General features: G+C 44.1%; 1 protein-coding gene across 1 annotated transcript in view; it reads right to left on the bottom strand.

The window, feature by feature from the left end:
- Window positions 1-26,449, bottom strand: part of Acoxl (acyl-CoA oxidase like) — a 293,969-nt gene extending 267,520 nt beyond the window's left edge. The window contains exons 1-2 of the mRNA XM_052724686.1: window positions 26,313-26,449; window positions 11,728-11,824 (exon numbers count right to left, since the gene is read on the bottom strand). Coding sequence (XP_052580646.1) covers window positions 11,728-11,824; window positions 26,313-26,437 — 222 coding nt within the window. The 5' untranslated portion in view covers window positions 26,438-26,449. The remainder of the gene's footprint in view (window positions 1-11,727; window positions 11,825-26,312) is intronic.
- Between the last annotated feature and the right edge of the window lie 1,151 nt (window positions 26,450-27,600).

The following is a 27,600-nucleotide window of genomic DNA, read 5'->3' as shown; positions in this document are numbered from 1 at the left end:
AGTGCCGGAAACATTTGGTAACAAGGACTAGCTGTGTATTTCACGTACTTTTCCTCCCAGGAACTTTTGGCTACTCCAGAAGAAGCCAGTACAGGACTGATAAAAGTGACACTCCCATGGCTTTATCTAAGGGTAGTTTTCATGTCATGAACACATTACTGCAGCATTCTGACAAAATAAGATTCTTCCAAATTCTTGCCTCAAAATGATATACATTCCAAGCCGGGCTGTGGTGGCGCACGCCTTTAATCCCAGCACTCGGGAGGCAGAGCCAGGCGGATCTCTGTGAGTTCGAGGCCAGCCTGGACTACCAAGTGAGTCCCAGGAAAGGCGCAAAGCTACACAGAGAAACCCTGTCTCGAAAAACCAAAAAAAAAAAAAAAAAAAAAAGATATACATTCCCTTGGCAACAGATGCCTCCTAAGTCCCTACCCACGTACCTACATTTGGAAATTTTTCCAGCTAAAGAATAATCACAGAATTAGTTGATACTGACAGCATGTAATAATGAATTTCTCTATTGGCCTTACCAGCTCAATACATGAGGTTTCTTTCTTGTGAATACAAACTAAGGCATCTGACAACAGTCTCAATGGAAATTAATGATTGCTTATCCATTTTCGTCCTTGGACAAAAATTGCTTAAGTCATTGCACATTTTGAAAAATGAAAAGATTACTTGCTAAAAACTCGATAGTAAATCATAATATCACTTAGTACTCATTCAGCACTTGAGATTGCCAAATACTGTCTGAAGAACCTAACACATGGATGTCATGTGATCTTCCTATGAACCCTTTAGGGTGAATGAAGGAAACCAAGGCTCAGAGAGGCAAGGAAGTCACCCAAGGGCTTGGGTTTCTCAATCTATTCTATCCTTCATCTATCTGACTCTAAAATGGGGCAGAAAATTACATTTTGACCACCCCAAATTAATTTTAAAAGCAATATATATAATAATGTATATTATATATATGAAGTGCACTGAAAAAGACAACAACACTGGCATACATAAGCCCATTATTAGTTACATATGGTATTATGAGTCTGTGTGTATGTATAATTTTAATTTTCCTAAAGTGAGCATATCTTACCTTGACAATGTGAATTTTCAACAATTCTTTCAGTGAGTTTTGTGAATTTTTCTATAATCTCTATCTGTAATTGTGTGACTTCTCTAAACCTCACAGCATGACTAGAAGGTGAAGAAGTGAGCTTGAAACATGGGGTAAGAAAAAGCTGATCCCAGTACAGGAACCAGAGAAAATAACCTCGTATGGCCCAGAACTCATGACCTCAGCTGGACATGGCCAGCATGAATCAGAAACCTGATTTCTCTACCTGCATGACAACCCTTACCTGCTCACTGGTCCTGAAGATAGATTCTGATGGTTGGCCTTGAGTCCTGTGTTCAAGCTTACTTTTGCTACGGGGCAAAAAGGATGCCATAGGAGCCACCAGTGTTATCCATACCCATGTTGAGATTATCCCAAATCACAACAACTTGTCCAGGAACACAATATGGGGTAGAGCTTTGCCACATTTGGGCTATGGAATCAAGCAGGTGGAGTTTGACTTTTGCCTCTGTTACTTCTAGCATTTGACTTTAGATAGGTTAACCTTTTCCTGTAACATTAGCCCCATGGCCTGTGGCCTGTAAAATAGGGAATAAACTTTTCTTTATAATTTTCCTAGGAGGAGTTTGTTTTTGAGACAAGACCTTGTCATGCAGCCCAAAGTAGTCTTAATTTTTTTTATCCTCCTGCCTCAGCTTCCTGATGAGATTACTTGGGCAGTTGCATGTACCACCATGCCCAGTTTGCACAGCACATTGTATAACATATGAAAAGTACTTGCAGCTCTCTTCTGCTTGTGACCTATTTCTCTGGCCAGTCCCCCACCCCAGTCTCCACTCTGATCCTTTTCCAGAATCCACCAGACTCAGTCCTTGAGCCTCCTCTTCTCTGCCAACACATGTGGGGCTCCATCCAGCTTCACAGCTCTTAATTCATCCCTGTACTCACGATTTTCTGCATCCTATCCTATACATCTCGAATTTCCGATCATAAGCAAAGACTGACTCCTGACTCCGTGTCAAGCCAAGCACAGAACGGTCCTCATTCTCCTCTCCGCTCTGTCTAGCCATCTGTCAGCAGACCCTACTGCCTTTTCAATCGGATTTCAGATGAATCTCTAATTCAGTCGTTTTGACTATAGCCAGTCTGGTCCTGGCCAGCACCAGCTCTCTCGTAGGGAAGTAAAAATCCCCTCAACTCTTGTCATTATCAGTCCTGCCCCAGCAGCTGGGAAGGCTCCTGGTGAAATATCAGATCATGTCCTGCTTCACTCAGTCCTTCCAGAAGCTTCCCATTTTACCCACTCTGAGGAAAGCCAAACCGATTAAAACCTCCTCGTCCACCTTTCCCCCAGCCCATGATAACCACCGTTCTAGTCCTTGTCTCCCTGAACCTGATTACTGCACACACCCCTCATAGAGTCACACAGTAATTGTCCTCTTGTGACAGTCTCTTTCTCTTTAGACATAATGGCTGCAAGAGTCATCCATGGAACAGGTGTCAAATTTCCCTTACTTTTAAAATCTAAATATTTTTGTTTCGCATTACATGCCTCATTTTGTTTGTTCTTCCCTCTGCTGACAGACATTAGCTATTGTGCACAATGATGCTGTTAACATGGTGTGATGGTAAATGTCAGTTGGATCTGGAGTCAACCAAGAGCCCAGCTTCCAAGGGTCTGTGGCAGTGCTTCCCGGAAGGATTAGCTGAATAGCAGTACCTTCAGAGCAGCCTGGACATAAAGAAAGCCCCGCTCCTCCGGAGAACTGTGATCAAAACACATATACACCAATATTTACCCGACTCTACTTTCACTTGTTGTGGAATATATTAAGAAATGGAATTTCTGTATCATATGATTTAATTTTTAATGAAATGTTTAATTAAGGAAATACCACAGTGTCTTGAACAGATGCTATATAGCTTTACCCAGCACCAGCAACACATAAGGGTTCACATTTTCCTATCCTTGAGGGATTGTCTCATTTTTTTATAGACAGCTATGTTAAAGGGTATAAAGCAGTGGGTTTCAACCTGTGGGTCACAACCCCCTTGGGGGTCAAACGACCCTTTCACAGGGGTTGAATATCAGATATTCTGCCCACCAGATATTTACAGTTCATGACAGTAGAAAATCACAGTTATGAAGTAACAATGAAAATAATTTTATGGATGGGGGAAGGTCACCATGACATGAGGAACTGTATTAAAGGGTCGCAGCATTATGAAGGTTGAGAACCGCTGGTGTAAAGGAATATGTATCTCACTGCAGGTTTGATCTTCAATTCCCTAATGATTAATGATATCAGGCATCATTCTGTGTATTTATTGGTCACTTGCATATTTTCATTAGAGAAAAATCACTTGTATATTTTCATCAGAGAAAAGTCTTTTCAAGTCCTTTGGCCATTTTAAAACAAATTGTTGTCATTGTTTTCTACATATAAGATCATGCCACCTGCTATTTACACGGCTGTTTGTAGTTGAATTGAGGGAGTTCTTTACATTTTACAGCTATATGTCTTTAAAAAAAAGTGATTTGCAAGTATTTTCTCCCATCTCACGGACTGTCTCTTCACTCTGATGCTAGTATTCCATTAGTCCATTCTGTGCTATTCCAGAATACCTGAGACTGGGTGATTTATAAAGAACAGAAATTTATTTCTTATAGTTACGGGGCCTAGAAAGTTCAAGGCTGAAGGTCTTGCATCTGACAAGCATCCTACTGTACCATCCCATGGTGGAAGGCAAAACAAAAACTCACCCTTTAGGAGGAACCAGCTCCCATAACCAACCCACTCCTGAGACAATGGCATTAACCCTTTGATGGAAGCTGTGATGGCTAGTCTTGGTTGTCAACCTGACTACATCTGGAAACCCAAGCAGCTGGGTACATCTGTGAGGGATTTTTCTTAAATCATTAGAAGTGGGGAGATCCACCTTGAATCTGAGCCACACCATCTGGTGGCAGCCTGTATAAAGGACATAGAAGAAAGAACCTTTTGCTTTGTCTGTTTGCCCTTGCTCTCATAGGCAAATCCATTCCTTCACCGGCATTAGAGCCTGCTTCTTCCGGACCCTGGCATATACGGAAACCAGCTGAGATCTCCAGCCTGGTGTACTGAACAACTACTGGATTCGTGAACTTTCTGTTGGTAAGTAGCCATTGTAGAATAGCTGCATCATAGCCTGAAAGTTGCAGTAATGAATCCCTCTTATATAGAGAGAGATACTAATACAGGAGCAGAGTCTTCATATTCTAACCACATCCCAAAAGCCCCACCTCTCAACACAGCTATGATGGACCTTAAGTTTTCAGCACAGAAGCTGGAAGCGATACATTCAATCCATGTCACCCTGATGCACAAAAGTTTTAAATTGTAAGCCAGGCATGATAGTGCATGCCTTTAATTCCAGTACTCTGTAGGCAGAGGCAGGAGGTGGATCTCTGTGAGTTCAAAGCCAACCCGATCTATATAGAGTTTCAGGTCAGTCAGGGCTACAAAATGAAGCTTTGTCTCAAAAAAAAGTTTTAAATTTGGATGCACTCCGAATAGTTCTCAGTATGTAAGTGTTATGCCTCTTCAGTTCATATCATCCCTTAGCATTTTGTTATTGTCATGCTTTTGTAAATAAAATTAATTTTCTTTTGATCGTGCATTTTAAAATATAAACATGCAAAATATTTCTGCATATTGATCTTATCCTGAAACTTTGCTGAATTTACTAGCTCTAACATATTTTTGTGAATTATTATGGTTTTCTACTATAAGATCATGTCATCTGCCAACAAAGACAATTTTATCTTTTTTCTCTCCAATTTATTGTCTGATTTTAGTTACAGGTCTGTCACTGTCTGGTGTACCATAAATGTGTATGTTTATTACTCCACAGTGTCTCCTCCTATACTAAAATATAAGCTCCACAAATACCTGCCTTACTTCCTCCCCTTTGGGGTTTGACTCACAGCAGGAGCTGGTAAATAACTGTAAAATGAGTGAATTACCTCACCTGGAACACAGAAGGGACCTAACAAATGGTAGCAAGTAATAATTATTATTACCTTTTACACAATACTTTACTGCAAAAGTCGTAATTAAGTTTTCAAATAAAAAGATTTTATTTGTGAAGAACAGTCACAGTATCAAGAAATAAACAGCACCATGATCCCAGCTGCTCTAGAGTCCCTTGGCAGGCCACTCACTCCCTGGCAGGCTCTTTGAAGAAATCCCTGTGGTCCTCACAGATGACAACACACTTCGAATGCCAATCTATACAGAGGGACTTCTATAAACAGTCCACTCCATCCTGTCATCTCTGCTCAACTCTTCCACAGTATCCCATGGGGCCAGGGCTGGCCTGGCCAGAGTGCCGGCCAAGTGGCGAGCATCCAAGCCTGTGGAGCTGGAGCTGGGACAAAGACTCCTGCCAAACGCAGCACAGAGGCCCAAGATCCAGAGCAGGCTGTCACAGCCTGCTAGGAAAAGCCAGGGTTCTAGGACAAACAGAAGCCAGAGGGCCAAAAATGAAGCCAAGGCCAAGGCCAAAGAGGAAAGATCTCAGAGAGAGCAAGTCAGGAGCCGGCATGAGGTCGGGGTGGGAGAAGGCTTCTCTGTCATGATCCAGATGACCAATAGGGACCGAGGTTGGTGTTTGGGGCCTGAACAGGATGGGATTGTCATGAAGGACCAATGACAGACTGACTTCCTTGGCTTCTTGACATAGTCCCTGCTCAACTGGAATTTTGAAACACACTCATGACTTCCTGGGACAGTCTTACCTCTCAGAGGTTATCAGGAAAGTAACCCTTTTCCTCACTCTCAAACACCTTCCGAGGTGAACCGACCTGACCTTAGAATGTCACTCTGTCTTAGTCACCAACTCACGCCTCTCTAAATATAAAACACTCAAAAGTGAGTTTTCCGATGAAAGTAATAGATAGTTAGGATAAATACAGGTATCAGGCTCTCGGTCTTCTCCAAGTCCCCTCCAGCTCCTGAGAGTGGGCTTCCTGGAAACTGTGGATGGTTTAAATCAGTGTTTCTCAAACTTCAAGGTCTCTGAACCCATTTACACAATGAGACGGCTCAGTGGGTAAAGGTGCTTGCCACCAAGCCTGACCACCTGAGTTCGTTCCTCAGGACCCACATGGTGGAAGAAAAGCACCTAATCTCACAAGTTGCCCTTGACCCCCACATGCACCCTGTGGCACATGTGTGTCCACACACATACACACACAAAACAAATAAATCAGTAAATAAATAATTGTAAAAAGAAGAAAAACTACTGAGAATGGCAAGGAGCTTTTCCTTGTGGGTATATCTAGCAATTTAGCATGTTGGTAATTAGAATGGATAAATTTGGTACTTATTCATTGTAAATAACAATAAACTCATTGCATACCAAAGTAACTCTATAAGTAACTCTCCAAAATTTAAAAAAAAAAAAAAACAGTAAGAAGAATAGAGTTATCCTACACTTTACAAACTGTTTGAATAGCTGGCCTAATTAAAGACACCTCAGCTTTCACATCTGCTTTTGCTGGGAGGTGCCATTTGAGTTAGTTTGGAATGCAAATCCTGCGTCACACACCTAGGGAACTGGGCATTTACTTTTCAGGTAGCGCCTGCAAACATCCCAGAGACGTCCATGGATCTTCAGACCATGCATACTTAAGGACCGCTGGTCTAGGTCATGGTACAGTGCCCTCCCCATGCAGATTATCGGGATGGCGATGGCATGGGGTCTTACAGGGAGAACTTTTCTTTCAGCCTCAGGAGAGATGGTGGAGGTGAGGAGCAGCCATGGGGTGGGTACTTCATTATCCAAGAATTTATCTCCAGCCAGCCCCATACATGGCCAAGAATAGTCTGACCCCAGCTGCTTCCTTCCTGGGAGAAGGAAATGTTGAGTTAGAATGTCCCTATGAGCCATCCCTGGGCCATTACTAGGAGAAAGACTGGCTGATGAATGGGAGCAGTTTGGGGGAATACTGCAAGGGTCCCAGGAAGAAGGCATGGCATAGCAGTATTAAACCCTAAGTGCATTCTGAATCACCCAGTGATTTAAACGCTAACTTCATTGGTCAGGGCAAAAGTCTAGACAGAAGAAGTTTTTTATTGAAAATAGATTTTTTTCCATATAATGCATTCTGATTACAGTTTCTCCTCCCCCAACTCTTCCTTACCCATCCAGATCCATGCCCTTTCTTCCTCTCATTAGAAAACAAACAGGCATCTAAAATAATAATAATGTAATAATAATAGCAATATAAAATAAGAAACAAACCAGATTAGGACAAAACAAAGAAACAAATGGGGGGGGACCAAAAAAACACATACCAATTCAGAAACACACACATTCACACACACACAGAAATCCTATAAAGACACAAAATTGGAAACCATAATATATAAGCAAAAGACAGTTTTTTTAAGTGCCCAGACAAAGAATTAAGAGGAAAAAAATAAACAACAAAATACTACTGGGTTTGTTTTGTGTTGGCCATCCAATATTGGGCATGAGGCTTATCCTTAAGTGTTGTTTGTATGCCCAGTGAGGCTCCATTGAAGAATTTTCCTTCGAGAGACATTATTAATTGGAGATAGTTTCTGGGTCAGGGGTGGGGCTTGCTAGAAGAATTTTTAACCACACAACTACACTCCCCAGCTGGCTGTAATGTATAGCAGCATCAGGCTGAAAAGCCTAATAAGTCAATAACCTGGGCTTGAATCTACTCAACTAGTTCCACATACAATTGACACCACTCCCCTCAAGTCAATCACCAGTCTTTTTCACCTGTACTTGGGAGCACCATGAACAATGTGATGAACATTTAGCACAATTACCAGTTCAAAGTTCCTAATGCTGTTACTGCAAATTATGTGAGTTTTAAGTTTGTGCCATCATTCTCTGTTATGATGATTGTATAGACCATCAGTCTCTATCAGCTTCCAGGGACAAGTGTCTCTAAAGATGCTGCCACACACGTGACCAGGCTCCTGTGTCAGTTACTTTTCTCCTGACAGAAACAACTTAAAGGAGAGGGTTATTTGGCTCATGGTCTCCGTCCATCATGGCAGGCAAAGAGAACATGGCAGAGTTCACGGCAGCAAGAACCTGGACGTTTCAGGAACTAAAAGAGAACAGGACTGGAAGAAGGTCTGGTCGTAACCCTCAAGGCTTGCCCCCAATGGCCTAGGTCCACCACCTAGATTCTGTGTCCCAAAGCTTTCATAACTTCCCAAAACAAAACTCAAGTTGGGGGCCAAGCACTCGAGTGTGTGAACCCTTAGAACATTTCACATTCAAACCATAACAGCTTCCAAGGAAGGAATGAAAGCTCCCATCCCAGGCCTGCCACAGAGCGGACAATCACCCCAAGGTTTTAATCTCTTCACAGGGATACAGAGGCAGCAGTGCCTCCAGCTAGGACCCAACCCTGGAATTGCCTGGGGAACAAGAAAGTTCTTGGCTAAGGTACACAAAGCTGATGTTACTAGAAACCAATATAGGAGGTGTCGGTATAGTATGCAGTGATGGTGTTCACACTATGTATCCTATGTACACACACACACACACACACACACACACACGAGAGAGAGAGAGAGAGAGAGAGAGAGAGAGAGAGAGAGAGAGAGAGAGAGAGGAGAGAGAGACAGAGAGACAGAGAGATACAGAAAGAGAAACATACAGAGAGACACACAGACACACAGAGAGATACAGAAAGCTAGAGATAAAAAAGACACTCAGAAAGAGACACACAGGGACGGACACACACACACACACACACACACACACACACACACACACACACACGCAAGGAGGGAGAAAGGAATGAAGTGAAGAGGGAGGGAGAGAGGAACATATACACACTCACACACATTTTAGTTGGTCTCAGATAATGTTTTTGCCCCTTTAAGATTATTGAAACATTGTGTCTTACAGAGCAGACACAGAATGGAAATATTTTGAATGGCTTGTGGACTGTCTGTAGAGAACTGGAACAAGTGAGGATCCCGGACCGTGTGTGCCTGAAAACATCATCACACTTGCACTCTGCCTCTGAGCTCACTGGCTCACCCATGAAAGTTAATCAGCAATATGGCAGAGGGGCCGGGGAAAGAGGGAAAGGCCTGATACGCTTTCTGAATGGGCAGGACAGCCATGACTCAATATTTTTTATTGAGAGGCAGCATGAATCATATAACACTTCTAGGGTTCTGGGATGTAGACAGCTTTTCCAGCTGTCTGAGGGTGGGATCTGAGAACCTTCAAACACAGATGTACCGCCAAGTCTCATAACATCTGCCCAATGAGATGTGCCTGCTGTACTGACAACTGTTGGCTTTCCTTCGGTTTCATTGATTTTTGCAGATTCACACAGAGGGGGAGCCAAATGTGTCAAAATAACTAACAGAAGATGAACCAGAAGGATACTCAAGGGCTAATCCTGAGCCTCATGGAGGAATTAGATCCATTCATCCAGGACAGAAAGTGGTCCAGGTTGTCTAAAGCCACCAGGGGAGTTGCAAAAACAGGAAGGTAACTGAATCGAGGGTTCAACACACTTCATTAAGAATTCAATTACAAAGGTTAATCCTCCAGAGTCAGCAAGTAGGAAAGCGGTTATCAAGCCTCATTAAAGGATCAACTTCCACATTAGTGTCTTGAGTCTTGGCATTAGTTTGAGCTCTAGGTATAATGGGTTGATTAAGGGAGCAGAGGGCTGGTCTCATGCCAGGAGTCTACCTTCCCACCAACCCCACAGTGAGTGAATGAATTCTGGTCTCTAATGACAGCATTGAAAGCAAAAAGGGGTTGTCCCCCATAGGCTCATGTATTTGAATGCTTAGTTCCCAGTTGGTGGAACTCTCTGAGAAGGATCAGAAGGAATGGCCTTGTTGGAGGAGGTGTGTCATTGGGGACAGGCTTTGAGGTTTCAAAAGCCATTCTCAGTTAGTTCTCTCTGCCTTGTGCTTGTAAATCAAGGTGTAAGCTCTCAGCTACTGCTCTCACACCATGTCTGCCTGCCTGCCTGCTGCTATAGACTCGAACCCTCTACTGCTGGAGGATGTCTTTCTGTATGCTGTGAACATATGTTGTTCTCATTGGTTAATAAATAAGCTGCTTTTGCTATGGCAAGACAGCTTAGAGGCAGGCAGGAAATCCAAGGAGAGAGACATAAAGAAGAAAGGCAGAAGCAGAGAGACGCAAGCCCACTGCGGAAGGAGCAATATGATGTCAGCAGACGGCCACGTGGCAACATATAGATTTACAAAAATGGGTTGATTTAAGATGAAAGAGCTAGCTGGCAAGCAGCTAAAGCCATAGGCCATACAGTTTGTAAATAATATAAGCTTCTGTGTGTTTACTTAGGTCCAAGAAGCTATGGAACCTCGGGTGAGAGAGATTTGTCTGGACCACGGAGGGCTGGGTGGGACTGGAGAAACTTCTGGCTACACTCTGCAACCATAGCCATGGACTCTAACCTTTTGCAAGCATGAGTTCCAAATTAAATGTTTCCTTTTATAAGTTGCCAATGGAAAATAATTGCAACAGGAGGGTTAGGTATACTCACAGCTCTAAGTACATATTGATTGGCAATTTATTAGCTTTAAAATCTTGAGCAATGGCTATAATGAAACATGGTTTTGTTTTGCTTTTTCCAACCATGTGCTCTGTTATGTGGGGGGTTGTCTTTTCCAAGTAAACATCTTTCCACATGTTCTCCACTGAAGAGCAGTGTAGTCAGCTTCAAGGTTGCTGGCTACATTAAGGGGAAGTTGTGTTTAGGCACTGAAATCCCCTCTTGAAATGTTAGAGTCAGCCCTTACATCTCCTCAAAACAAGTACTCGGAGGTGAGGGATTGGTAGATCTATTCTCATTTGGATCTGAGCCCAACTCCAGCTCTGACTGGTACTCCATGAGAGCCACAGAGGAAAACCCCCACCTCTCAAGAGGCTGAGCTTCCTGCAAGGTAGTCTCAGCATCTCCCACACTGAGGTCTACTTCTGTTCAGGCCCCTCCCCATGGCTCTGAAGGAAAGTGCCTTTTTCCTGTGTGAGATCGTAAGGAAACCGTTGAGCTGGATGAGAAGGAAGTGGATCTAGAACTATAGAATATACAGTTTCTAACACTAGCACGGCAGAGGAAACTCCCATCTCACCATCTCTCTTCCGCTCCTTCTTTATCATGAGGCTAAGCTGATTAAAACAGTATCAGTGACATAAAAGTGGCAACTTTTAGATGACCAAGACTCATAAACTTTGGACAAGTCTAAAATGTTTCCAACTTTTTTTCTTAATGAGTTGTTCGTCATGTGTCAGCAATTTTTATTTGATGACCTGAGTTACACCAGCTTTATGAATGGACATTTTGTTAGTTCTGTTGTGATTTTTTTTCTTCTCTAGTCTGAGAGGAGTAAATACGTGGCCCAAAAAAACTGACCCCGTCTGGGGCTTGAGGCAGAGAGGGGGCTGCAGAACACGCTCTGCTCTATAATGACTGTGTTAGTGCTTCGGGCCGTGACTAGTGAGTTTACACAAGTTGCAAAAGCAAATGAAACATGTCTTGCTTTCTTACAGGCACACACACAGAGAGACACATATTCACACGCACACACTCCTGCAGAAATAACGGTGTCACTTACCTGCTCCTGGATTACATGCTTTAACAGAGGGAGACTCAGGACAAACTTCACTCGCTGATTTGTCAAAGCTCTCATTTCATCCAAACTTAAATCATACCTGCACAGAAACGATACCACACGGGCATTAACACCTTGAGTCTGTAAGTTGCCAGAACCAAATCCAGAGCTCTGGGAGAACAGATGTTTTTGCCCTGTGTGGGTAACAACACCTGAGGTCGGCTGGGAGGAGAAAAGGGAGGGCTTCCTGATAAGATTGAGTTAAAATCAGGCTGCTGCTCCATCTCCTCTACAGAGCTTTAAAGATTGCAGACACTTCCGCAGCCTGGAATGACTCAAGGATAGAATCTGTGGAGAGAGGGGCAGAGAGGAGAACCCATGTGGTGTAAGGACTGGACTGTGAGAGTGTGGGGAGAATTATTCAGAGTCAAGTCCAGGGGCTCCATTGCCATGCTTTGGAATGAAGTTCAGAGTCACTGGGAAGTTACTCTCCTGTCTGGCTATCCAGGCAGATGATTGAGCTTGACCTAGTAGTGTCAAAACTACTCTTGTCCAGTGTGAAACTTCTGCCTTTCTCCTACCCTACCCACATTCTGTCATAACTGTGGCAAAGGCTTAGACTGTGCGGTGTCAGGGACTATCCAAGAAGCTCTCTTCCTGTCTCCTATCGCAGGGTCCACCCTGCCCATCTGTATTTCACCAATCCCCCAATACTTTTGTCCTTCACAGTTATTTTCCTCCATTAAGTCTCTGGCATGTCTAGCTCCATCTTGGCATCTATTTCTCAACAAGCCTAAACCTAGGAGGAGAGGTTCCTCTGTGTCATCTAATATTTCCATGCAGATCACAGCAGAAGCCTAGAAGAACCTCATCCAGGGTTGATATTAGCCTCTGTCTGTGACGGTATGATGGCAATACCAAGATGAATCTGAGAGGGCCAGGCAAATATCATGACAGCCTGTCCTAATAACTCAGCTAAAAACTAGGCCTTAATTCCTGCCTCTTGAAACTGGACAGTTTCTGAGGAAGCCATGAACAAAGGGCAATTAATCACTGATGCCCCTGACAACAGGGACAAGGGAGATAAGATGTGCCAAGCCTGGGCCACAGTCAGCTCCCACAGTCAGTCAGTGTGTACTAGGCTAGCCAGCCTCCACAGCAGCTCAAGGCAATAACCAAATAAGGACAGAGCTTGGGATTTGTCCAAACTTGTCCAAAAATGGGAAAGCTATAGCCTTAACCAGCCCCTGACTAGCCCTAGCCAATTAGAACATACTAATATGATTGCTACTCATATAAGCCAATCATATCTGAGATGACCTAATTGTCCCTGAAACTCCCCTTGGCTATGCTTAAAAGGAGCCTGTGAGCTTCTCTCAAGGTTGCCTTTATGTAGGATGGACAGCCTCAGCATGCTGGTAATAAATACTCGTGTTGATTGCATACATGGATGGTAGTCTTTTGTGGGACTTCTCCAGAACCCTAACATAATCAGACACTGAAATATTAGAGTCATGATCTTAAAACAAGCATCAAAATAATATTACAGTAAGAAATTCAAACTCTCTTAAAACAAATGGAAAAATTCTCACCAAAGAAATATAAGTTGTTTGAAAGGAGGGGCATTACATAGGAATTATATAACTGAAAAATATAGTAGCCAAAATTAATTTAAAAAATAAAAACACATCTCTGTTGAAAATGGCACCTATGGAGGTGACAGAGAGTAAGTCTGTGAACTCCATGAGAAAGTGCTAGGTCTGAAAACTTGTGTCCTCTCTCTTTTCTTCCCCACCCCTGACCGCCGCCACCGCCAAGACAGGATTTCTCTATGTAGTCCTGGCTGTCTATGGCTCTGTAGACCAGGCTGCTGGCCTGGCACTCACAGATCAGCCTGCTTCTGTCTCCAGTGCTGGGATTAAAGGTGTATACCACCACTGCCCAGCTGGTCCTCTCCCTTTTCAACTCTTAATCACCAAAGAGATGCATTTGGAGGTAAGAACCTTTGGGAGATGAGTCTATCACATGAGAAAACTTTCATGAATGGACTGAGATGTATCACAATTCAAAGTCCAAAAACTAAAAGCAAAAATTTGGAAGGCAGCTTGAGAGAACCAATGCAATGGAAAGATTTACAGGGATGGCAACAAATTTCTCATCTGAAACCACAGAGGCCCGAGGGGAGAGGATTCAGGTTTGTTTGTTTTTGGTTTTTGGTTTTTTGTCTGTTTGTTTGTTTGTTTGTTTGTTTGTTCTTAGCTCAAGAATAAAAGAATGATCAAAGCAGGTCTTAAATCCAGTGAAACTGTCTTTCGTGGCTGAAAGGACTTCCAAGGAGTTACAGGTAATTATGAGTTATGGGATGTGGGTGCTGAGATCTGAATGTGGGTTTTCTGGAAGAGCTCTTAACCATCTCTCTGGCTCCTTGGGATTTATTCTTGATGGAGTATAGTCTATGGGTTTAGACAAATTTATAGTTGCATGCCTCCAACGTCAGATAAAGCAGTTTCACCCTAAACACCCTCTGGGCCCCTCCAACTCAGGCTTCTCTTGGGTGGTCTCTTCTCACCTTATTCTGGTCTTTGTCCTCGTAGAGTAGGCTGAGCTGGTGACGGGACGGGAAGACAAAGCATCAGCAGAGTGGTGGTAGCAGCTGCAAAGGGAGCCGCCATCAAGAGCCACAGGGACAAAAGGGCAGCTGGAAAAGTCAAAGGTCATCGAGCGTAGAAAGAACCAGGACAGTGGAAGCAGAGAAGGCAAGATAGGACAAAGAGCCTAAAATGAAAATCAACGGAAGTTTGTGACTTCTGTTGCCAGAGAAGAGAAGCTGTGGGTCCTGGTCGCTGGAAGAGGTCTCAGGAACTTCTAAGCTCTAAGGACCAAGGTCTCAGACACCCCAAGTTGAGAGCCCTAATATCAGTTGCCCGAGAGCTATAATGCTTGTTTCTGTAAAGCTGATGTGCCAGTACCCAAGGCCCATGCTGTATCTACTGTTTCCACTCACAGCGGCTGGAAGCCTCATTACAACAGCTGCAGAAACCCAGTGCCAGGCTTCCGGTGATTAAAGCCCTTGGCTAACATGTCTCCAACTTGAATTCCTCCAGCAATCAACCCTGACTTTGAAAACCAAAGGTGACATCGTGCATGAGGAGATGAGAAAACAAATTGAAGCAATCGGTTCTCTCCTTGCATCACATGGGTTCTGGGGAATCCAACCCAGGTCATCAGGTTTGGCAGTAAATGTGAACCTTCTTGTTGGACTATAAAACACATTTCAAAGCATATACTTAAAACAACCACTAGATGGAACTTGTTCTTCATGTGAACTGTTACCACAACTGACTTACAGTTATCAAAGAAATCAAATCAGAGCTGGATGAAAAGCATTAGGGAACACCTGGAAACATGAATATTTGTTCATCACAATAGTCCACCTAAGTGTCTAACAGTCTTTAAAGCAGGGGACTGAGAAGCTAGGCAGCCAGTAAACCAGAGCCGTACAAAGTCACAAGCACTCTAAAGCTCTAAGCATGTGCAGGTTTGATGGTATATTTTCCTCATTTAAAGACCTTTATTGGTCACTTCAAACACTGTTTGTATAGCAATGGGGTATAAGTCATACCTAATAGTTTACTTAGTATTTTCGCAGCTATAATTCCTATTCTGTTTTCCTGAGTCTGCAAAATATGGAGATGTGGCAGATGTTGCTCCCCGGTCTCACTCTACATACAGGGGTCCCACAGAACTAAGAGACTTGTTAAATCTAAGAGTCAATGGCACTCATGCCAGAATTAGAAGCCAGGCCTGGCATGCTCAGGGACATCTTGGGTCAGCCATGAAGAGTAGTGACATGGCAGAGAGGGTCCAGCTGTAACCCCAGCAGTTCCCTCACCACCTGACTCGGCTACCAGTGCTCTGTGTGGGATTGTTCTTAAAAAAGAGAATACAACCAATTACTGAGAACACCAGTTACCAAGAAAGTTCTCTGCATTATGGCATGCAACTAGAAAGAACTAAAGTCAGAGATACGAGGCTCCACCTGTCCTGATAGAGGAGTTGCTGGGAAGGGGGTATCGTAGGGGCAGTAATGAACTCTCAGAATGAGAGATCTCTCCAGGAAGCATGGTTCATAAGGCCAGGATCAAGGCACAAGGTTCTAAGTGAAAACATAGTCAAGTCACACATGCCTGTAAGAGTGGCTAAAATAAAAACAGATCATGCCAAGTGTGAGCAAGGACGTCAAGCCACCAGATGTCTCATTACTGGTGTTGGGATTGTGAAATGGTACAGTCACTTGGAAAAGTTTGATAGCCTCTCATGGCATTAAACATGTACTTCACATACAACCCATGATTCCACTCTCAAGTATCCACCCAAGAGAAAAGAAACCTTCTGTTTATCAAACAACAACAAGACTCAAACTGTCCACAAATGTTTAAAACAGTGTATTTGCAACCATCCGAAACTGGACACAGTCTTACAGATGTAGGATTTAGATTGAACTCTGTGTGAAGGGGTGGAGACACTTGGGGCAAGGGTGAAACGGTAAGGGGGTGGGGGAGGGTAGCAAGAGGAAAATATGAGCAAGGTACAATAATATATACATATGAAAGTGTCATAATGAAATCCATTATTTTCTAGGCTAACTAAAAAAGTTGATTATAAAACATTTTGCATATGGGGAAAAAACCCTAAAGACAATCCAAATGTCCCTCACATGGGGAGTAGATAAGCCCACTATGCTGTATCCATACAGTGATACAAAATGAACATCATTTGGATGGCTCTCAAAGGCAAGCATAAAAAAGCCAATCTCAAAAAGGTTAATCCTGGGGGCTGGAGAAATGGCTCAGCGGTTAAGAGCACTAGCTGCTCTTCCAGAGGACCTGAGTTCAATTCCCAATGACCACATGGTGGCTCACAACCAGTTATAATGGGATCTGATGCCCATGCAGGTGTACGTACAGACAGAGCACTCATACATAAAAAATAAATAAATGCCAGTGGTTGTGGTGGCCGGAGTGATAGTGCACGTCTTTAGTCCCAGCATTCGGAAGCATAAGCAGGCAGATCTCTGTGAGTTAGAGGCCAGTCTGGTCTATAGAGAGAGTTCCAGGACAGCCAGGCCTACACAGAGAAATCCTGTCTTGAAAAACCAAAAAAAAAAAAAAAAAGGTAATACTGTACAAGTGCCATTTTATAGCATTCTCAAAATGACAAAAATAATGGAAATGGATAATACCTCAGTGGCTGCCAGAGGCTGGGGCTGTGGAAAGAGGTTGACTCTACAGGAGAAACACAAAGGGGTTACTTTGTGATGTTGTACACCTGATTGTAGTGTTGGCCATACACAGGGATAAAATTCCACAGAAACACACACACATGTGCACACACACACACACACACACTCCAAGAGTTCTGAACAGATGCTTCACATAAAATGATATACAAATGATGAGCAAACATAGAAGAGAATGTTCAATGTCAACAGGCATCATAGAAAAACAAACCAAAACCATAATGCAATGCCAGTGTGTGCCCATCTGGACAGTTAACATTGTTTTAAGTGATGCTATCAGCTGCTGATGAGTGATATGAGGCTATAATGTAAAGACAACTCTCCTAGCTCGCTGTGGGAATGTAAAGTAGTATAAGCCCTTTAAACGATCTGGCAGGCTTTATAAAAACTAAACATACAGCCATCCTTTAACCCAATGGTCACAGTCCTGGGTTTTCACTCTACCAAAATGGAATCACATGTTCACAATGATCCTTACAGGAAGCTGTCATACCAGCTTAATGTGAAAAACTCCCAGCTGGGACAGCCCAGGTCTCCACCAATAGGAGAACAGATAAATAACTATGGTTTTTCATGAATGGCAAATTAGAAATAAGAAGGGATGTAGTGTTGAGACACATAAATGGCATGTGTTAATCAGGAAAACATTATATTGAGCTCTCTCAAGTCACTGGCTCTAGAAAAAGCCAGCAATCATGACGTGAGGGTCTTTGGGCAGCTTTCTGAAGAGATCCACAGCAGGAAGAGATGAGATCTCCTACCCACAACCGTGTTCAATGGACCATCTTACAAGTGGTTCTCCCAGTTCTGGTCAAGCTTTACACAACAACCGAAATGTTGTCTTGCAGGAGACTGAGCCATACCTAGCCAGATCAGAAGCTCCAAAGCCCAGACATGGTATGAGACAGTTTGTAATGTCACGCCGCCTGCTACCCTTTAGAGTAACTTCCTACTTATCCACAAACAACAAGTGCATACGTTATTGTCACACATGCATACAAAATTGGGAAGCAGGAACCTGAATCTTACTTTTTTTCATCTCTAGCATCTTATTTTTAAAACACTCTAATAATATGTAATGTATCAAGAACAGAGGCATGCATTATAAGTTATATGTCATGAAATTATTGCCAACTAGATTTACCTGTGTAACTCCCCGCCCAAGTCAACAGGAGAAAGGTATTCCCAAACCAGCATACAGAACATGCTCTTGGTTTCCCTGTAAGTCTCTATTTCCTTTCTCCTGACCAAGGCTGGCTGCTATCCTGGCTTATACCTCCATAAACTAATGTCTACTTATTTTGAATATTGAAGAAATTGGATTATACACTATGTGTTTGTTCTTTTGTGTCTGGCTTCTGCCATTCAGGATGGCTAATGAGAGTTGTTTCCAGTGATTGTTGTATCCATAGTTCATTCATTTCATCCCATTGTACTGTAGGATTGGATCATTAAATTAGAACACACCGTAAAAAGTTGAGAGAACAAATTGCATGGTTCGGGTTATATTAAATTCTAAAAATAGACAAAACTAATCTGTAGCAAGAAGTAGGGGTAACAAAGTGGTGATTACCTCCTAGAAGGTAGGGTAGAGGTTACCAGGCAAGGGATAAGGAAACATCCTCAACCACTATGATGCCTTGCTCTACCTACAGAGAGTCCTTGCCACCAAGAAGGCTCTTGCAAGTCCACTGTGAGTGGTGCCACCCATGGGCAGGCAATCTTGGATTGCCTAAGAAAGCAAGCTGAACAAGTCATTCAGAGCAAGGAAGAGCAGGAAGCAACATTTCTCTGTGGCCTCTGCTTTAGTTCTTGTGATGCTGAGAAGGGTGGCTGGGAGGGCGAACATTTACTTTATTAAGATTATGCTTTGTGGGGAAGCAACGGAAATGAATTCTGCTTCATCAGCATTGCAAGGGAATTCCTCAAACTGAACATGTAAATGTATTTTATAATCATCAAATCCTATTGATCCCCTTCCCAAATTATTTAATCTGCCTTTTCTGCCCTTTTCACAATAGTTCTCCCTTATTATCATCTTTAATAGCCAAGTAAATTATAAAACATTTACACTGTGCTGACACACACAGGCCTATGTATTCTGGGTTCAGAGCCCCTTGGCAATGAAGTGTCCTTCATAGGCAGGTGTCTTAGTCCTTTTCGCCTGAAGGCTGCTCTTCTTACGTCCCTTCCTGCCACCTCTCCCCTACTCCTACCTCTCTCTGCCTCTTCCTTTCCCCTCTCCTTCTCCCACCCCCACACACCCACCTTCTCTAGCTGGACAGGTGCCCAGACAAGGCCTGACTGAAGGTAGAACGTTCTCTGCCTGGTGCAGGGTCAGTATCTATAGACCTCAGAGGCAATGCTCAACCCTTCAGTCAGCACGCCTATCCTGTGAATCACACCTACAAGTAGGAGTAAAGGATTGAATGTTATCACTCAAAAATGACACCTTGGGGCAGGCCAGGAAGTGCCATCTGTTACCTGATGAGTGGGTAGGGTTGCATGAAAGAGCAGAGGCTGAAGAGTGGGTGGGAGACTTCCACAACTCACTAACACAAGGCGCCCAGACCTCTTTATCCTGCTAAGTCCTAGATCTGCAGAAGATTGAAAGAACACTGGTCTGCAGAGCCCTGGCTTCTCCCTGATGGACTTCCATTTTCCCAGCATGAAGCAGAATTCATAGAGAGAAAGTAGATCACTGGTTGCCAGAGGGCAGACTGGAGGAGAAACAGGAAGTGATTATTGAATGGTTACAGAATGTTCCCAGGAGTGATTAAACTTTGGAATGAAGTCACAGTGTTGATTGCACAACATTGAATACACCGAATGTTACTGAAGTGAACACCTAAACAATAAACAATTGTATGTTCTCTAAGTTTCATCTCTTCTCTGAAAGAACGACAGAAAAGAGATGAGGAAGAAGTGAAAGAGAGACGGGGTAAGAAGAAGCCACCTTCAGAAGCTTTACTATAGCTATGTCAATACAGGGACCCCCATACATACATGGGTGACCTAAAAAAGGACACACATATGGGGAGGAATATCTTTGCTGAGAGACTACTTCACAACCATAAGGTGGTACCAGGACCATCCTTATCTCCAGTAAAAACACAAATGCAGCCACACATTCCCATTTGCCTTGAGAGGCAGCAACAGCCCTCAAGGAACGGGCATCCAGTGGTCAGCGGGAGAACTGTGGAACAAGCACATCTCCTTTGCATCACATCTCTCCCAGCTAGTCACAAAGAACCAGTGCTGTGTGGCTCCTCTCATGTGTGCTATCTGCAAGGGTCACAGAGAGAAGTCAGAATGATGACTTCCAGGAGCTAAGAGGAAAGGGGGAACTCGTCTTTAATGGGTAGAGTTTCAGTTTAGGAAGATAAGAAAGTTCTGGAGATGGTTGGTAGTGATGGTAGCCCATCAGTGCAAATGTAATCAGTGCCACTAAAGTATATATATGTATGTGTGTATGCATATGTATATATGTATACATGTATATATATATATATATATATATATAAAGTTCGTCGTAGTAAAAATTTATGTTATGTGTATTTTAGCACAATTTTAAAATTGTGTTTGGAGAGGGAACCATTAAGAAAACTTTATTTCCAATATTATTTGACTCTGAGTATTTGAACATTATGAAATACTTATGTGGATAAATAAGACTGAGAAAAAAATTAAACATGAAAAAGGCAGGAAGTAAAAGATGAATTGTTCCAAGGAAGGAAAAAGAAGGAAATAAAGAGAAAGGAGATACAGAAGCATCCGGAAACAGTCAAAGGGAGCCTTGTGGAGCATGAAAGGCCTTAGAGGAACAGAAACACCTACTAATGGAGCTTCTGAAGGTGTCTGGCTGAAGAGTGTGACATACCCCTAAGATGTCAACCGCTCACCATCTGGTCTGCCGTGACAGAGCCTCTGCTTGCCAATAAACAAAATGAAAAGTGTTTAGGAGCATATCTCACTTCCAGCACTGCTTTTCCCATCCCTTGTATGAGGGCATTTTCTGCTACTATAATGAAATAACAGAATCTGTATGGTTTATAAAGAAAAGAGGTTTGAGTGGGGGAGATGGCTCAATGGGTAGAGGAGCTTGCTTGCAAACCTAATAACCTGAGGACAGCTCCCCGGAACCTACATAAAAACCAGATGCTATAGCATGACAGTGTGTAATCCCAGCATGCCTATGGGAAGTGGGAAGCAGAGACAAGAGACTCCTCAAACAGTGTAGAAAGGGGAGTACCAACACCTAATGTTTGTCCTCTGACCTCCACACAAGCACTTTGGCACAGATGCAATCAGACTCAGAGAGAGAGAGAGAGAGAGAGAGAGAGATCAGGAGGTGCAAGGGCATGATGCCAGTTTTTGCTCCACTCTGGCAAAGATCACATGGTAGGTGGTATCACAAGGGTGGGAAAACAAAATCACACGGTTCTGTAATTACTGTTCTATTGCTGTGAAAAGACACCATGACCAAAGCAGCTTATAAAAGGAAGCATTTAGTTGGGGGTTTGCTTACAGTGTCAAATAGTCTATTATCATCATGGCAGAGAGCATGGCAGCAAGCAGGCAGGCATGGTGCTGGAGAAGTAGCTGAGAGCTTTACATCCTGACCTGCGAGCAGCAGGCAGAGAGAGAGAAACAGAGAGACAGACAGACAGAGAGACAGAGACAGAGAGAGAGACAGAGACAGAGAGAAAAGAAGAGAGAGGAAGGGGAGGGAGAGAGAAGAGAGGGAAGGAGAGAGAGAGGAGGGAGAGAGAGGAAAGGGAGCGAGAGACTGGGCCTGGGAAACCTTAAAGGCCACCCCCAGCAACACACTTCCTCCAACAAGGCCACGCCTCCTAATCTTTATAATACTTCTCAAATAGTTTACAACTTCGGACTAAGCATGCAAATAGTATGAACCTACAGGCGCCAATATCATCTAAACTGCCACACATGTTGTGATAGTTTTAGTTATCAACTTGACTGGATCCGGAATCACCTGCTAGATGAGCCCCTGGGAATGCTTCTGGAGGATTATTTTAATGAAGTAAATTGAGTGCAAAAGCCAGCCCACTGTGGGTGGCATCATTCCCTGGACTGGGATTCTGAACAGTATAAAAAGGAGAGAGTAAGCTGAGCACAGATATCCGTCACTCTATTTCTTAATAGTGGATGTGATATGGCCAGCCTTCTCCAGCTCCTGTTGCCTTGACTCCTCCACAGTGATGCCTGAAATATGAAACTGTTATCCAAAATAAGCCTTCCTTAAATTACTTCCTTAAGGACATATGACCAAAAGATAAACAGGAAGGCAGAAAATGTGCAAGAGATAATCTTAAGAGCTTCCAGTAGGCTCTACCTCTTAGAGGTCCTACCTTTACTTAATATCACCACACTGGGAACTAAACTTCTTATGCATGAATCCTTGCAGAGCAAAACCACATTCAGATCACACAAGCCTTAAGTCACCTAGAATCCTGTTCTCAGAAAAGACAGCATGCTATCATCACAACAGCATGGCATAAGAGTATGGGAGCCCACAGAGGTTTCCTAGCGAGATCTGAGCTTGCTTTACACAACAGGGCTGCATTAGGGGATGACTTGACCACGTGCATGGTCACCAGGTGTCTGGGATGGTCTGCACTTGGCTGTGCTGCGGGGGGAGGTCTTTTGCTCCACCCCTTGGCATTCCTTTAAAAGCCCTTTAGACTAGACAGAAGGGACTGGTGGGCTTTGACCCAAGCCCTCCTGAGGCTATCCTGTGTTCCTGTCTCTCTCCTCTATATTTCTATCTAAATCTCTTGTTCCTCACCCCTCAAGAGTCCCTGGGGTAAGTAAATGTGGGAGCTGCCCACCCCACACACAGAGAAGGAATAGACTTTAGCAAGTTAGGGTATTCCCAGGGTCTGAAGGACTCTAGTAGAGGAAATTTGCCTTGGAAACAAGTCTTTGAAAGAGAAAGAACCATTCCTCAGGAGGGGGCAGTGGGCTAAGCCCCTGCTGCTCCTTATTGCTGAGGTCCAAGGACAAAAACCTGCCCTGAGGAGTATCTCAGGAAATAGGAAGTTTCATACTATTTTCTTCAGGGGAAAAGTTGTTTCCTGGACTCTTACTCTGAGAGTGTCTGACCTTATACAAACTTCCCACTGTGTACAAAGCACTCAAAGAACTGGGCTGACACAATCCCCACCCCACCCTCAATACCTACTTGAACTTCAAAGGCCCATTTAGGGGGCGTGTCGAAAGGGATTAACTATAGGAGGCTTAACACCACTTTTGTGGACAAGCAGATTTCAGTTATATCTTCCAGGCGGATTTTGCAATAGCAGAATGAATATTCATCCAGAAATAAGAGCCCTGACCTTCTAACCCCATAAAGATGAAATCTGATGGCACAAAGTGAACTTTCATATAGATATCAGAATCTTGAACCATTCAGGGGCGGGGGGAAGGGAATAGTAAAAATGTTATCTATGCTATTATGATTCTGAGATTATGAAATAAGCAAGAAAGAATGGCAAAACATTGGGATAGTGGGGTATTGTCTTTTTTCTCCTATGAGTGTAAAAGGGAAAGAGAAGGGGGATGCACCTGTGCTGGTAGTTTTATGTCAACTTGACACAAGCTAAAGTCATCTGACAGAAAGGAATCTCAATTAAGAAAATGCCTTCATAAGATGGGACTGTAGGCAAGCCTGTAAGGCATTTCTTAATTAGTGATTGATGGGGGAGGGCCCAGCCCATTGTGGGCACTGCCATCCCTGGGCTGGTGGTCCTGCATTCTGTAAGAAAGCAGGCTGAGCAAGCCATGAGGAGCAAGCCAGTAAGCAGCTCTCCTCCATGGCCTCTGCACCAGTTCCTGTCTCCAGGTTTGAGTTCCTGCCTGACTTCCTCCAATGATGAACAATGATATGGAAGAGTAAGCCAAATAAACTCTTCCTCCCCAGTTGGTTTTCCGGTTACGGTGTTTCATCACAGCAATAATAACCCTAACTAGGACAGCATTCAACCAATGTTCCCTAAAACTCTATTTAAGGGTTTCTCTTTTATGCTTCACAGCAGCCAAGAAGCTCAGACATTATCTCCATTTGGGTGTGTGGGGGTGTTTTTGTGTGCGTGTATGCTTGTTTTGTTGTGGTATCATGGATTGAGCCTTAGGAATGCACTCTCCAGCTGAGCTATACTCTCAGCCAGGAGCTCAGTGTTCAGGGTAGGGGTGGGGAAGCACCCTAGTGTTGCACCCGGGAAGTCAGCTGCCCAGAGGTTTTGCAATCCAGGTTTGCCATTACCTCTGTCCCCAAGAGGTAGTGTGATATATAAGTTGGTGACCTTCTATTGGCCCACATCAGTAGTTTGGATTGTAGAATTCTGTCCCATGTTTTAAAATACAGTCACCCAAATGGAAAGGCTAAGAGCCACCCGCCCAGAAATAAACTGAAGGCTTGGTGATACAGAAGTGAATATAGGCTAAAGGGATTCCCTGAACCCCTAAAATGAAGCCTCTCAATTCCTTGTTTGGTTGAGTTATATTTATTGATATTTATCCTCCTAGATGCTATTACAGAAAAGATTTCAAATCTTTAAATCATTTTAAAGTAAACATAATACATCCATTAAGTGTGCTTTATAAAAAAGAAACTTTTTCGAAATAAAACAAAGTTAAGAAGAAAACCGAAACTGTTCTGCATTTCCATAAATTCTTTAATGTTCGTCTTAACGGAAAGCAGCTGGAGTCTCACATCTGCTTTCCCAGTTAGTCTGGGGGCTATTGCCCTTCATGTCGTCCCTGGGGCCTGTTTCTGTGCATGGGTGGGAATGTGCATGAAAAGAGCCTATGACACCTTGGGAAATTGATAGAAATAATCTTGACACTGTTGGAAGCCGTCTTGGGTACCTTCTAGAGTCTAGAGACCTGGACCACACTTTGAGGACCATAGCCTCAAGAGCTATTAGTGACCGAAAGAGCTATTACCACACTTTGAGGACCATAGCCTCAAGAGCTATTAGTGACCGAAAGAGCTATTAGTGAGCAAAAGGAGATGAAAAGTGAGGGGGGCATTCAAAGACATACCAGGGTCTTCTCAAAGGGTACTTCGAAATCAGGACATCACCTTCCACTTTCAGTCTCTGCTCAGACTCTCTCTCTCTCTCTCTCTCTCTCTCTCTCTCTCTCTCTCTCTCTCTCTCTCTCTCTCTCTCTCTCTCTCTCTCTCTCTCTCTCTCAAGATAGGGTTTCTCTGTGTAGCCCTGGCTGTCCTGGACCTCACTCTGTAGACCAGGCTGGCCTCGAACTCACAGAGATCTACCTGCCTCTGCCTCCCGAGTGCTGGGATAAAAGGTGTGTGCCACCAAGGCCAGGCTCTCAAGAGAGACAAATTACACTTGAGATAACTGGGTAGGAGGGAGTTGGTTAATTCTCTCTGGAACACACTGACTTTTGTTTAGTTTTGTCTGTTTGTTTTAGGGTGTTTTTTATTGGGGGGGGTGGTTTTGTTTTGTTTTTGAGACAGAGTCTCTGTGGCCTCGGCTGGCCTGGATCTATGTAGCTGAGAAAAACGCTGAATTCCTGATCCTCCTGCTTCCACTTTCCAAGTGGTAGGCTTATAAGCCTGATATTAACATTCTAAATCGGAGTTTTCCTATGCTAAAACTACAAAGTGGCTGTAATCAGGCTTTTCAGAATTTCCGAAACGGGGTCAGTGACCCAGCAGAACCTAGGAGCAAGAGTTCCAGTGCTCACTCTCATGATTGAGCCGCTTCTACATCCATAAACTTAAGCTGCACCGACCCCTGGATCTCCCCGTCTGGCCTGCGGTGACGTCAATATCGGTGCCACGGACCTATCTCCTCCCTCCCCAGCTTTGCTGTTCCTCAGCACTGGCTCACCCACCCCGACTGCAGTACCCACCCCTCCCCGGCGGGGCGTCCATCCCAGCTGCGCGCACCCCATCTCTGTTTTCTGTCGGTTCTGCCCGCCTCCGGTGGGACTCTGCCAGGCCAGGCGGAAACTCAGAAACAGATTTAGATGCAAAATGAGTCTGAGCACCTACTCCTGCCGAGCCCAAGCTTTAACTCGGCATCTTCAGAGAGAGTTGTGGCAGGAGGGACAGCTTTAGGAGCTCAGGAAGGTGAAGGTGGCGGGCTGTGACCACACTTCTGCTAGATTCCCTTCCTCACCAGAGGTGAGGATGAGGCTGGCTGCCGCTAAGGAGCAACTCACACCTCACCCAGCCTCACCAGGGGCAAATCTGGCTAACCCAGGCTGGGACAGGAGTCGCTACTCCACTGGGTACCTGGGCTGGAAGAGAGAAGAGCTCCCCAGGGCTCTGCGCAGCTTGTTCTTGAAGCTCCAGAATTCTCCGTCCAGGTAGCGGTGCAGGGATGAGTCCCCAAGCCCCAGGTCGGGAGTCGGCTCCATCTGTGTGTGTGAGGCTGCAGGCTGTTCTTTCTACACACCTCCTCAGAACTCTCGGCTTATGGGCCCTCCTACCTATCATTCCACTAGACTCGTTTCCTCCCGGCTCACTGGGCTGTCTCCTCCCTCTTCACCTGTCCATCACACACCCTCCCAGGCGCCCTCCCTCCTAGGCTTGAGGCAAAGAGCTAGCTGTCCAGAGCGTTTGAGCTCCACCGGTGTTCTCCCATCCTTACTAGGAACCACTCATTAACTCTAAGCCCTTATCCCACCAGTAAGTTGTCCCTCCAGATTTGTGGGTCACTAGAAGCAAGCATCAGCTCCTTAAAAGGGATGCTGGTCTGATTTCTCTGGGCCACAGCCAGACAGACGCTCAGCGTTAAGCCATTTCATCTACTCAACAGAACCACCCACCCAGCCATTTTGCCTGGCTCCCAGGACCTGAGGTGGTCTGGCCTCTGCTCAGATCCCACCACTCCAAACTGGGCATTGTGTACCTTCAATCTGGAGGCGGTACAAACCTACAGGATGGCGGGACAAGGTACTTGGGAACTATAGACAGAGGTAATGAACACAACTCACCCACCAGGAATCTCTATCTATCTATCTATCTATCTATCTATCTATCTATCTATCTATCTATCTATCTATCTATCTATCTATCTCTCCCCATTATTGCTGTGATCATATAGAGGAAAATGTCCGCTTCTCCCTTCCTTTCAAAGGCTACTTTGTGCTGTCTTCAGGTCAGGAGATGCCACCTCAAGGAGTAGTTTCCTCTGACTCATAAATTACCACAGGTTGATTGCCTTAGATGGCACAAATGTAATTATTTATAGTCCCAGAAGACAGAAATTGAAGCTGGATTTCCCAGGGCTAAAATCAAGGTGTTGGTAGGGCTGGGTTCCCTTTGGAGGCTACTGGGGAAAAATCTGTTCCCATGGCTTTTTCTAGCTTTGGGGGGGGGGAGGCTGCCTGCATTCTTGCCTCTCCGCTCCTTTCTCTGGCCTCAAAGACCATCATTCCAACCTCTGCTCCCAGCATTCCGTCTTCTTTTCTTCTTCTCACTAGCCTTCTTGACTCCCTCTTAAATGACTCATGTACACTGATTCCACCTGTATAATACATGATAGCCTTCCTATCTCAACATCCTGAAGTCACATCAG

This window comes from Peromyscus californicus, unplaced genomic scaffold (genome assembly GCF_007827085.1).
Source record: "Peromyscus californicus insignis strain IS unplaced genomic scaffold, ASM782708v3 Scaffold_7__1_contigs__length_154581171, whole genome shotgun sequence".
In the NCBI taxonomy this organism is placed as follows: domain Eukaryota; kingdom Metazoa; phylum Chordata; class Mammalia; order Rodentia; family Cricetidae; genus Peromyscus; species Peromyscus californicus.
This window is presented reverse-complemented; position numbering and strand designations above follow the sequence as displayed.